Source organism: Pelophylax lessonae (assembly GCF_965119305.1).
Source record: "Pelophylax lessonae genome assembly, chromosome: 1".
Taxonomy (NCBI): domain Eukaryota; kingdom Metazoa; phylum Chordata; class Amphibia; order Anura; family Ranidae; genus Pelophylax; species Pelophylax lessonae.
In genome coordinates, this window is record NC_138768.1 from 77,176,637 (window position 1) to 77,189,973 (window position 13,337).

Genomic DNA, 13,337 nt, shown 5'->3' on the forward strand with positions numbered 1-13,337 from the left:
GTTTGTTTGTACATTTTGAGTTGTTCGTTCCTTATTCTCACTTTAACAGATACAAATAAGCAAGTGAGATGAGCCAACTTTAATTTTTCATTTAGTTGCATAATAATTCCTCACACTAAAAGTTGGCCAATAATTGTGCACACATGGATATTCTCCTAAGAAAGCTAAAACCTCAATTTTAATTTCTTAAATATTCAGGTTTGAGGTTTAACATTTTGGATTGACAGAGAGCAATGTAATTGTTCAATATTAAAAGTAATCCTCAAAAATGCAACTTGCCTAATAATTTTGCATGCAGTGTATAAATAAAATATATATATATATATATATATATATATATATATATTTGTTTGGCTCAATGAACAATCTAGTGATATGCTTTATTGCAAAACTTGAACCTGTAAAGAAGTAGAGTGACTGTAGGACACTCCACTAACTCGAGTTGAAACTTGAGGACACTAATTAGATGTGGTGGCTGCATTCGTTTTTTTTTCAGCCTCTTTTGTTACCTGGTGATCCTGCCAGTAATATACTTCCTTTTCTAGGGTGAGAGCACTCAGTCACTGTACTGCATCTACAGCAGTGTTTTTCAAACTTTCTTTAGTTAGGGCGCCCTTTAAAATTCTGCACAATCACGAGGCAACCCATTCTAAAATGGAAAAAACAAAACCAACAGTTTTACATAACGCAGCAACACTTACACACGTAGAACTTCCAACATCAGAGGTGATTTATTCTTCCAGAGCAAACACACCTTTGCAAACTGTTACTGACTAGTATTCCTAAGTTTCTCTTCTCCCTCAGTTTTTCTCCACCCCCTGGCTTGTATACAACCTTTGGACAATTTTAAGGTATTTTGCCAAGTCATCTCAGAAGAAACCTGAAGGCACCCTGGTTAAAAAAGGCTGACCTAGAGTATAAAGGAACAGCATTGTCACCCTAGGACCCTGGGATTCCGCCATCCCACCCACTGGTTGAACAAAAAAATGAACTGGCCATGGTTGATGCATGGCATGGCAAGACTTCTACTTGTTACATTTAGCCAGTGTTACTGCTGTCAAATGTGACCCATTCACATGCATAGAACCGCAAGGCACCAAAGTGTAAAGCGGGCAGTTTCAGAGCGATTCTCCAGGCATTTAATGGTTTACACAGGCAGTGAGGAGGCCTTAAGAATATATTTAAATATGCTGTTGGTAAGCTTTCACAAACACAACAATGTGAGACTCATAAGCTCAGTCTTGTCTGGTTCCCGTTATAGCCATTGGATACGTGCCGCTCTGAAAATAGTTCTCTTTGTCTCAAGCATATACTATTGCTCCAGCCTTCCTATTTCAGTTTTCTCTAAACTGAACAGAGTATTTTGTTTTAATTGAACATTTTCCCAGCTTTTATCTTCTCTGTTTGCCATAGAATAGCTGTCCTGATGCTGAAAGCTACTCTAATTAATTCCAATTAGTAGGTTACAATTAGTTGCATGCCCCGGAACAGCAGGGGACTAAACAAACAACATATTTTATTCAGTTATTGCTGAATGTTATCTCTCTGTAATGGTCTATGCAGAAACCAATTAGGGGAAAGGGCCAATGGGTCTTGCACTGGCTTTATAGCTAGATTTTTGGGTTGTCAAAGGACTCAGTTCCCCAATGGGGAAAAGGATCAATGAGCATCTAAGATATGACCTTGTATGCCCTGATGTATTCACGGGGGGTCCCAAATCCCTGGCTGAGAAATGCTGTTCCAGGAGTTTAGCCTCTACTTCATGACACATGCCTCACCTTTCTCTGACCCACTCACAGTGTCGGAGCCGCCGAACCAGGAAGAGACGCCGAGGGAACATGACAGCACCTCAGTGTTGTCTAGACGACCGTGTCGGGGCTTCGTTCTAAGGTAAGTATTTCATAATGAGCTAGTATGCGATGCACACTAGCTTATTAGGCCTTTGTCCTGCAGGGTTTTATTTATTTTTTATTTTTTCATGAGGATACAACCGCTTTAAGGAAAAAAATTATAGTATCCCAGAGATGAACCTTAAGAGCCGGTTCACACTAGCGCGACTTGTCAGGCGACTTGTCAGCCTGACAAGTCGCGCTCCCTTGCGGTCCATTGACCGCTACAGGACCCGTTCTAATAGGAGCGACACAAGTCGCTCCGACTTAGAAAAAGGGTCCTGTACTACTTCAGGGGCGACCTCGGAGCAACTTGCATTATGTGAAGTCCCTGCAAGTCGCTCCGAAGTCGTGGTGCATGGTAATGCACAAGTCGCCCCCGAAGTAGTAAGGAGTCGTGTTGCCTCAGTGTGAACCGACTCTAAAGGAGATGTATCATGAGACAAATGTGGAGGTTGCCACTGCTGATCTCCTCTTGAAAAGTTTAGGTGACTGGCTGTCATGATGACCCTCTGGCTTCAATGCTTTCTGATTTACTATCCCAATACTAATTACTAACTAGTAATACTAATACTAACCTGAAACTATTTTGTGAACCATATCACTTGTACATTAACTGTTTAAGATTCGTGATTCATAAAGTATTGAGACCAAAGACATTGAGGCAGATATGAAATTCAGAACACGGGGCAGTAGTTCCACCAGATAATAATGTTTGCAGTACAAAGTAACACATCACTGAAAAAAAGAGTTTATTATACTCTGAATTTCAATTCATACATTTACAAAAATGTTTGTTTTTTTTTTGCTAATTGAGTTTATGTTTACTCTTAAGAAGTCCTTTTTAATTAATAGTGCAAGGTTGTACATTCATTTTTACAACAGAGCAGCTCATACTGGGTGGCTCCATTTTTATGGCAAAATCTAAATCTATGACATCCAGGACTGTGCATTCTGAATTAACATTGTCTTGGAAGGGAGGTTATGTTATTCCATACAAACGTCTATTATGAACAAATTAGGTCAAAAGTGTCCTGATTTGTAAGATGATCTTAGCCTGTCTGATTTTTATCTCTGTGGGGCACTGGGAGTAAATTCTCTACAGCTCCATCCACATGCAGTCCTTGCCATCCCCATTACTTCCTACAGGGAGAGTCATACTCCTCGGGACCATTGGAGGCCATCCCGAGTATGGTTCCCAATAGAAATGCATGGGGCACCAGCTCCACAGCACCATTTAGCCAAATTCCTTTCATCTATAGCTGTCCTGAGGTCCTTTCAACATATTTGAAGGAGAATGTGCAATCCACATGACCAGTGCAGCAAATAAAAAAATAAAAAAGTACTTTTAAAACATCCAAAATCTTTCTAACAGTGGCGACATGACCATGCCTGACCAGTTTTGTCTTTTGTCTTTCAAAGAGGAACTGCAGTCTGCTCATAAAAAATATTTGCCATTTTGAAGCTTCCCTCCAACCACTTTGCATTTTATTTTATATGTACTGTGATTCTGTACTTGTCAAATATGCTACAGAAATCTCCCTCCACTAAGTCTGGCTGCAGCCATTTTAACTGTGGGCAGATGAAGCTGCTGACTGTTCACTTCCTGGATTTACACAGACACACACAAACACACATATATATATAGACACACACACAAACACACACACTCATTCACACCACTGCTTGCCTGTACATTTCTACTCTTAATGAATACTCATGGATCTCTGCAGTCTCCTGTTATCTCCGCCCTCATACAGCCCCCTGCAGCTTTGCAGCTCTCATTGGCCCTCCTATTACTCACCCCTCCTCCCTTGATGGCAGCTTCAACTCTTCTGGAAAGGCTGTCCACAAGGTTTAGGAGTGTGTCTATGGGAGTGTTTGACCATTCTTCCAGAAGTGCATTTGTAAGATCAAGACTGTGCAGGCAAGTCAGGTTCCTCCACCCCAAACTCGCTCATTCATGTCTTTATAGACCTTGTTTTGTGCACTGGTGCGCAGTCATGTTCAGGGCCGGACTGGGAATAAAAAACAGCCCTGGAAATAATTTCATATGAGCCCCATAGCATTATTATACCAGCCCAACAGCATAACATAATTTTCTTGTTCATAAAAGGGAAAACCATATATATAGATAAAACAGAAATGAAAGCATATAGGGCTTTATAAGAGATGGTCATAGGCTGTGCGGACATGGTACAGGAGGACGTGTCAGAGACTGCAGACACAGTACAGGAGGAGATGGTTAAAGGGTGCGGACATGGTACAGGAGGAAATGGTCAGATGCTGTGGACACGGTACAGAAGGAGATGGTCAGAGACTGTGGACAAGGTACAGGAGGAGATAGTCAGAGGCTGCGGACATGGTACAGGAGAAGATGGTTAGAGGCTGCAGACACGGTACAGGAGGAGATGGTCAGAGGCAGCGGACATGGTAAAGGAGGACATGTCAGAGGCAGCAGGCATGGTACAGGAGGAGATGTCAGATGCTGCGGACATGGTACAGGAGATGCAGAGACTACGGACATGGTACAGGAGATGCAGGGGCTGCGGACATAGTACAGGAGATGCAGGGGCTGCGGACTTGGTACAGAAGGAGATGTCAGAGGCTGCGGGCATGGTACAGGAAATGCAGGGGCTGCAGGCATGGTACAGGAGATGCAGGGGCTGCGGGCATGGTACAGGAGATAAAGGGGCAGCGGGCATGGTACAGGAGATGCAGGGACTGCGGGCATGATGCTGGAGATGCAGGGGCTGGGAACATGATGCAGGAGATGCAGGGGCTGCGGGCATGGTACAGGAGATGCAGGGGCTTTCAGCATGGTACAGGGGATGCAGGGGCCGCGGGCATGATGCAGGAGATGCAGGGGCTGCGGGCATGGTACAGGAGATGCAGGGGCTGTGTGCATGGTACAGGAGGAGATGTTGAGGCTGCGGACATGGTACAGAAGATGCAGAGGCTGCAGGCATGGTACAGGAGATGCAGGGGCTGCGGGCATAGTACAGGAGATGCAGGGGATGCAGGCATGGTACAGGAGATGCAGGGGCTGCAAGCATGGTACAGGAGATGCAGAGGCTGCGGACATGGTACAGGAGGAGGCAGCGGGCATGGTACAGGAGATGCAGGGGCTGTCTCAGCCAATGAGGAGGGGAGTCCTGGGCAGCTGAGAAATTCCTGCAACATCGCTGGATAGAGAGGGGGCTCAGGTAAATATTAGGGGGGCTGAGGGGGGCTGCTGCACATAGGTTTTTTTTATCTTAATGCATAAAATGCACTAAGATAAAAAAAAAACTCTTTCACCTTTATCCAGTCTTGAAGAAAAGGACTTGTTCATGAAATGTTTCAACATTATTTATAGTTAAAATGTAACTACTTACAGCTATTTGAAAGGCATGTCCCTTTTGGGTTGCATTAGTTATAAAACAACCTGTACATAGACCTAATACATACTTAACTCAGATTTATATTTCTGGAATTTGAATTCATTCAGAAATGACAATTTTGTAATTTTAGTGAAATTTGCTTGCTTTTCCAGTGCTATATTTAAATTCCTGTTCTTGAATTTTTGTAGAAGAAAGGATCCCCTACATTAAGGTGTCCTTTAAGGACATGTAGGTCATCAGAGTAATAATGACTTTAAGTAAAAAATTAGAGTCTTCGATCACGACAATATGCCTGGAGACTAATGAGGAGCAGCTGCAATGTTTCATTTACAGAACAATGCTAAGCTTCATTAGTTTCTCTTTAATTTTCCTGGAGAACATAATTTTCTTATGAGAGCCCTGAATAATGTCACAATGAGGTAGATGGCCGCAGTGAGAATGATGAAGAGGAAAAGAATGACATCCAGCAGCCAATATTGATACCAGGGCAGTTTGTAAGAATAGGGATGAAGATGACCGCCTCCACCCGATTGGATGATGTGCTCCACCCATCTCAGTAATTGCTGGTCTGGAGGAAAGGGCTGTGACCTCCTAATAGCTTGTAGCTTCAATGCTGAAGTTTTGTAGCTGTGAACACATGACGGAATACAAGCAGAATCAAGGACAAAGATTTTAATTGACCTGAGTGATTTTACAACAAAGCTTTAAAGACACATGTAACAAAAATATTGAGGGACATCAAGCAAGTTTGCTAAAGTAACATTTTACATTTCCCTCCTGCTTTCCCCTAACCATATGAGTGGACTCTTACTAACTACGTATAGCACCACTTTTAATCATCATAAAATCACACTACACTGAATAACTGCATTTTTGTCTTACTGTAAAATCCCTTTCTCTGATGTCCATTGACGGACAGCTCCATATCTACTTTCACCCTTGGGTTATGCTGCTCTCCGTAGGAGTAAGACTAGGCGGAAACAAAACTTGACTATGCAGTCCTTGGGGGTATACTTCCCACTTCCCGCTATAGGACTTCAGTTTGTAACAAGCAGTGTCAGAAGAATACATAACCCAACTCAACAGAGGGGTGAGTGCTGTGTCCATCAATGAACATCAGAGAAAAGGATTTTACAGTAAGATAAAAATCCAGTTTTCTCTTTCGTTCATTGACGGACAAAGCTCCATATCTTCTTTGACTCTTGGGATGTCCCAAAGCAGTGTCAACATGAGGGGAGGGAAAAACACAGCAATGCACATAATTCCCAAAAAGGCTAAACATAGCCAGCCAGGTAAACCAGGAGCTCAACCAGGAACAACTGGAGCTCACCAATCAGAAAGAATACACTCTCAAGAGGCAGGAACCTCTGAAACAGTAGCCTGCAAAACTTTTCAGGCCGAATGCAGCATTCGCAGAGGCGAGTACATCCACCTTGTAAAACATGGTGAATGTATGCACAGACGACCATGTGGCCCCCTTGCACTCCTGAACCACTGACGCCTGATGACGGAAGGCCCAGGAGGCACTAAGAACTCTTGTAGAATGCTCCTTAACAGGGAAAGGAGAAGCATGACCCTTAATGGAATAGACCTGCACCACTGTCTGCCTGATCCATCTGGAAATGGACACAACAGATGCAGCCTGCCCCTTAAGAGACCCACCTGTAAGGACAAACAAAGAATCCAACTTTCGAATCGACTCAGTCACCACCAGGTACACCCTGATTGCCCGAACCACATCCAGGGAATGCAAAGCAATTTCTTTTGGATATGATGGCTTGGGGCACAAGGAAGGCAACACAATGTCTGCATTCAAGTGGAAACCTGAGACGCCCTTAGGAAGGAATGACTGACAGGGACATAGCACCCCTTTGTCCCTGTGAACCACCAGGTAAGGTGACCAACAGGACAATGCAGCCTGTTCCGACACCCAGCGTACAGAAGTACTAGCCACCAAAAAAGCTGCCTTCTGTGAGTAAGCAGAGAAAGTTCACAAATATTTTCAAAAGGCGTTTTTTGAAGAACCGACAGTACCAAATTGAGGTACCAGAGACCTTATCGGAGGAGCCAAGTGGCAAACCACCTGGATGAAAGTGTGAACCAGAGAATTTGCAGCAAACAGCCATTGGAAAAAAATTGTCAAGGCAGAAATCTGGCCCCCTGATGGTGCCCAGAGCCAAACGTTTATCTACACCTTGTTGTAGAAACTCCATCAGACGGGACACTGAAAAGGAAGAGGTAGAAACCCCCCAAGACTTACACCAAGAAATGTACACCCTCAAAAACTCTATGATAAATCTTCCCAGAAGTAGATTTTCTAGCTTTTAACAGTGTAAGAATCAATGAATCAGACAACCCTCTATCCTTCAGTACCTGGCTTTCAATATCCAGGCTGTTAAAGCCAGCGGCCGTAAAGCAGGATGGAAGATCGGCGCTTGAGACAAAAGATCTTCTCTCAGAGAGAGTCTCCAAGGAACATCGGCTACCAGCCTTACAAGACCTGCGTACCAAGACCGACGAGGCCAGTCTGGAGCCACCAAAATAACTGGAATCCCTTCTGCCTCCATTCTGCGCCGAAGCCTCGGCAGAAGATGTAGTGGAGGGAAAGCATAAATCAGACGATACTGACCCCAAGGGGCCACAAGAGCATCAGCGGCGTTGGCCAAAGGATCCAGAGATCTTGCCACAAACCTCTGAACCTTCCGGTTCAGAAGAGAGGCCAACAGGTCCACATCTGGAGTCCCCCACTGGAGACACAGTTGTCGAAATACTCCTGGGTGAAGAGATCATTCGCCCGGACTCAGGGCCTGCCGCCTGCCAATTTTCCACCCCTGGAATGTGTACAGAAGAGAGGGCTGGGACATATTGTTCTGCCCACCTTAAAATTCCAGCTACTTCTCTGGCCGCCAGGGCACTTTTTTTCCCCCTTGATGATTTATATACGCCACAGCCATGGCATTGTCCAACTGAATTCTTACCGGACACCCCTGCAGACAATCCGTCAACAGGGACAGGCAAAGCCTGATCACCCAAATCTCCAGGATATTGATCCGCAGACCGGACTCCTCCTCAGTCCAAACCCCTTGAGCCAAATCCATGCTCAAGACCCCACCCACCCTGACAGGCTGGCGTCCGTGGTAACCACTGTCCAGTACAGGGGGAGAAAGGACTTCCCTTGTCGAAGCGCCGGGGAACAGAGTCACCAAAGCAAGGATCCCCTTGCACCCCGGCTCAACATTATCAGATTGCCCAGAGATTGAGGATTCTTGCCCCATTTGGCAAGAATTTCTTTTTGCAGAGGCCTGGTATGGAACTGAGCAAACGGAACTGCCTCGAAGGTGGAAACAATCAAACCCAGCACTTGCATGCAAGTCCTGAGAGACGACCAATGGTTAGACAACAGGAGCCGAATCCCATGCTGCAACTTCAACAGTTTTGCCTCTGGAAGAAACACCCTGGCTCGGGCTGAATCTAAAGTCAGGCCCAGGTAGTTCAGGTTGTTGGACGGAACCAGATTTCTGGAAATTCAGCATCCAGCCAAACTCTTGCAGAGTTCGCACAGTGATGTTCAGATCTTTTTTTAAGACAGATTGAGATCATCCAGGTACCCCAGGACCGTGTTCCCCCTCTGCCTGAGCAAGGCTAACACTGGGGCCAACACTTTTGTGAACACCCGAGGAGCTGAGGCGAGACCAAAGGGTTGCGCCACGAATTGATAATGTTCCTCTCCCTCGGCAAAACTAAGACAACGCTGATGCCCTACATATATTGGGATATGAAGGTAAGTGTCCTTGATATCGAGAGAGGCCAGTAAACTCCCTTGATTAAGGGAAGCCACCTCAGTGCGAATGGACTCCATCTGAAATTTCTGAACCCGCACAAAGCGATTCAGGGGCTTGAGATCCAAGATCAGACAGACCTTGCCTTCCTTCCTGGGAACAGTAACATTCCAACTTTGGAACTGGGACAATTACTCCCTGTGATAACAGATCCTGCTCCACCCCATATAGGACCTGCAGCCAATCAAGGGACAGGCACAAGCTGGAAGGAAAGATCCTTGCCGGAGGCAAGGACCAAAACTTGATCTTTTAACTGGACAGAATCAACTCGTGGATCCATTTGTTATGAATGAGAGAGGTCCACGGGTTTGGAAAGAAACAAAGATGTCCCCCCACCCCAGATACGAGTGAGGGCGCCCCTTCAGGTAGAGGAGGGCTTGTCTGGGGAACTAATGGAACCTTCTTTTGACTTACTAGCCCAGGGCCTCTTGGAACCCCCCACAAAGTGATGGGTGGACTTTCGAAGGAAAAGGAAAAATGTTAGGACCAGAGATCCCAGCAGGGAGCCATGTCCTTACTCCTGACTAGGCAGAAAAAACTGAAGTCCTAGGATTGCCCTAGGGGCGTAGTCAAGTTTTGTTTCCGTCTACTCCTACTCCTATGGAGAGAAACTTCTTATTTATGGATTGACATGCTGGATATTTTCATACATCTTGGAAACAATACTCACAAAAAATTGCCAATTATCATACCATATTATTGCCAATAGGACTTATCTTCAAAGTCTGAGACTGTCTCTAGAAATCAGGTAGCTAATGCTGGCCATATACTAGTAGAATGTTTTTTTTAAGAACATTGCTTTGAATTTCCAATCCTTAGTGGAATTGAAATGTGTTTTTTTGACCCCAGTGAGGAGAAATGTCCAATTATCAGGATATAAAATGTTTCTAAAAGTGTATTTGGTTTATGTTAGGTAAAGTCCATTCATTCCAAAATCAAATGTTAAAAGCAAACACATTTTTTTGTTAGGTCTTTAAATGTGCTGAGAATTTTTGTGCGAATGTTCATTTCAACGTTTCAAAGTCTACTAGTGTATGGCCAGATTATGATTTAATGGCCCTCAGGAAAAAGTAATTGACGTATTTATTCAGTCAGCATGACTCTTCACTCAGACAGCAACCAGCCATCATAAACAGTCATGCAAAAGTGAAGCTGGCCATAGACTTTCAAATTTATGCAGGGACTAGCCAAGCCTTGATCAGTGTATTTTAGGCCCTGCTCAACAGAAATTGATCGCTTGAACAATTTCTGTCCAAAGAGCGTGCTATAAAACTTTTGTTGTATAAGTGTATTCTGATATCCGTGAGTTCTGCTGTTCTAATAAAATTTTTCCCGGGGGGAGCATGGATTCCTCTGTGCACCTTGTTTTTGTGACTGGAGGTGTCTTTTTTTAACCACTTTAAGATCGGAAGATTTTGCTGCTTAATGACCAGGCCCTATTTTGCGATTCGGCACTGCGTGACTTTAACGGACAATTGCGATGTCGTGCGACGTTGTACCCAAACAAAATTGATGTCCTTTTTTTTACACAAATTGAGCTTTCTTTTGGTGGTATATGAATACCTGTGCAATTTTATTTTTTGTGCTATAAACAAAAAAAGAGCGACAATTTTGAAAAAAAACACATTCTGCTATATAGCATTCCCAAAAAAAAATTTAAAAATCAATTATTTAACATTTTAGGCCAATTTGTTTTCTGCTACATATTTTTGGTAAAAAAAATCATAATAAGCGTATTTTGATCGGTTTTCGCAAAAGTTATTGCGTTTACTAACTACGGGAAAGATTTATGTAATTTTTATTGTTTTTTTTTTTTTTTACTAGTAATGACGGCGATCTGCGATTTTTTGCATGACTGCGACATTGCGGTGGACAGATCGGACCCCTAACTGACATGTTTGACACTTTTGGGGGTACCAGTGACATTACTACAGTAATCAGTGCTAAAAATATGCACTGTTACTGTACTAATGACACTGGCAGGGAAGGGGTTAACCCTGTGGGTGATCAAGGGGTTAAATGTAAGCCTAGGGAGTGATTCTAACTGTGGGGGGGTTGGGCTTGTGAGATGACCACAGAGACATGTAGCAGGATCGCATGGTATCTGTGATCTCAGGGAGAAGGACGGATGGCTGGGCTCACCCTCTAGCTCCTCCCAGGCGAGCGCCGTACATGTACGGGACTTTGCCTGGGAGAGCCAGCCTGCCGCAGTACATCTGCGGCAGCTGGACGTAAAGTGGTTAACCACTTCCTGACAGCGCTATAGCCAAAAGATGGATACAGTGCGGTCATCCAGTTCTGGGAGGCTATCGTTTATCGCTTATTGGCAACCGGCAAGCGTGACAGGGGACATTTACACTGATAATCAGAGCACTGATCAACAGTGTTCTGATTATCAGTGCAGCCCCAACAGTGCAATTCTACCTATCAGTGAATATCGGTGTTGCCTATCAATGTCCATCAGTGCCGCCTATCAGTGCCCATCAGAGCCGCCTATCAGTGCAGCCTCATTAGTGTCACCTCATCAGTGCCCCTCAGTGCCACCTCATCAGTGTCGCATATCAGTGCATGCTCATTAGTGCTGCCTATCAGTGCCTATCAGTGCTGCATATTAGTGAAGCCTCATTAGTGCCCATTGGTGCCTCCTCATCAGTTCTCATTATTGCAGCCTCATCCGCACACATCAGTGAAGGAGAACAATTACTTATATGCAAAATTTTATAACAGAAACTGACCAAAAAAAATTTTTTTTTCAAAATTTGCAGTTTTTTTTTTTTTTTTTGTTTAGTAAAAAATTAAATACCACCAAAAGAAGGCTCTATCTAGAAAAATGATAACATTTCATATGGGTACAGTGTTGCATGACTGAGTAATTGTCAAAGTGCGACAGCGCTGAAAGCTTAAAAAAAATTAGCCTGGGCAGGAAGGGAGTGAAAGTGCCCGGTATTGAAGTGGGTAATTCAGCCAGCCAACTACCTGTCTATGGCCAGCTAAACATTGTTGCATGATCTTTTGAAAACAGCTAGATAATGTAAACTGTTATTATGGTTTTGGTCCCATGAGTTAATTGCCACATAGGGATCTTCGCTTATCAGTGGTTGGTGTTGGGGGGAAGGGGGAGCTCCAAGGTTCTTCTTGTGTTTTAACCAGGGCCAGATTAACGTAGGGGCTATTGGAGCTGCAGCTCCAGGCCCCTACCTTTTATATAGGCCCCGGGTTGGCCATATTCACTGTTACCGCTCTTCTGTCACTTGTAAACACAGAAGTTTGGCTTCTATGCTCGCTTCCCCAGGCAGCACCCTCAGAACCTCCCCACACAGCACGAAGGCCGGACAAGGAGGGACAGTTGCCGATGCATGGATGTGTTTATGGGCTTCAGAGACAGCATCCCATGTTGAATTAGGCATGCATGGCTGCACCCTTCCTCCTCTGGGTGCATGCCAAGGCACGGCCCTTAAGACCCTTCAAAATCCTCAGCACCAAGCCCATGATGCTCTTAATCCAGCCCTGGTTTTAACTGCTAAAAACTGAAACAACACATTCTCTGTCAGACTCGGGAGTCAGGTGCCACCTGTGCTGTGTTACGCAAGGTCTTCCAAATATAACATTGCCAACAATTACCTTTTATTTTCTATGATGTGTTGAATACTGCTGGCAAAGTTTTCAGCTTTAAGTTGCTCAGGTGGAATATAGGTTCCCATTCCTCTGTTTTTTATTCTGGCCATATTTTCATACTGATCCCCAAAAAGTGGAATCCCAAGAACAGGAACACCATGGTACACAGCTTCCATCAAACTGTTCATTCCTCCATGTGTCACCAGAAGACGTACTTTGGGGTGCCCTGAAATTGCATAAACAATAAAAATAAATAATCAGACCAAAAGAGGAAAGCGTAGCGAGGGAGAAGAGAGGATCAGAGAGGGGCAGGAAGGACAGAGGTAGGGTATGGAAGAGAGGACAGAGATGAAGCAGGAGAAGATAGAACAGAATAAAGCTGGCTATACAGGGATCGAAAGTTGTCCAGTTCAACAGTGACCAGTCAAACGTTGATCACTGTGTAGGAGTCCCTGCTCAACAGAAGACAGTTGTTTAATCAACGTCTGTTGGAGGGGCATGATGGAAAACGGGCTGTGGCTGCTGATCAGTGTATTTTGATAGTTAAAGTGGATGGAGTAATCCATTGTTTGAACAGAAAAAAACCTAACCATCTATGGCCAGCTTTGGGA

The 13,337-nt window shown here is 44.3% G+C and overlaps 1 protein-coding gene across 1 annotated transcript in view; it reads right to left on the reverse strand.

Annotated features, from left to right (window-relative positions):
* Positions 1 to 5,587: 5,587 nt before the first annotated feature.
* LOC309558281 (UDP-glucuronosyltransferase 3A1-like) overlaps positions 5,588 to 13,337 on the reverse strand; it is a 30,585-nt gene continuing 22,835 nt past the window's right edge. The window contains exons 6-7 of the mRNA XM_082261337.1: positions 12,733 to 12,952; positions 5,588 to 5,899 (exon numbers count right to left, since the gene is read on the reverse strand). Coding sequence (XP_082117463.1) covers positions 5,623 to 5,899; positions 12,733 to 12,952 — 497 coding nt within the window. The 3' untranslated portion in view covers positions 5,588 to 5,622. The remainder of the gene's footprint in view (positions 5,900 to 12,732; positions 12,953 to 13,337) is intronic.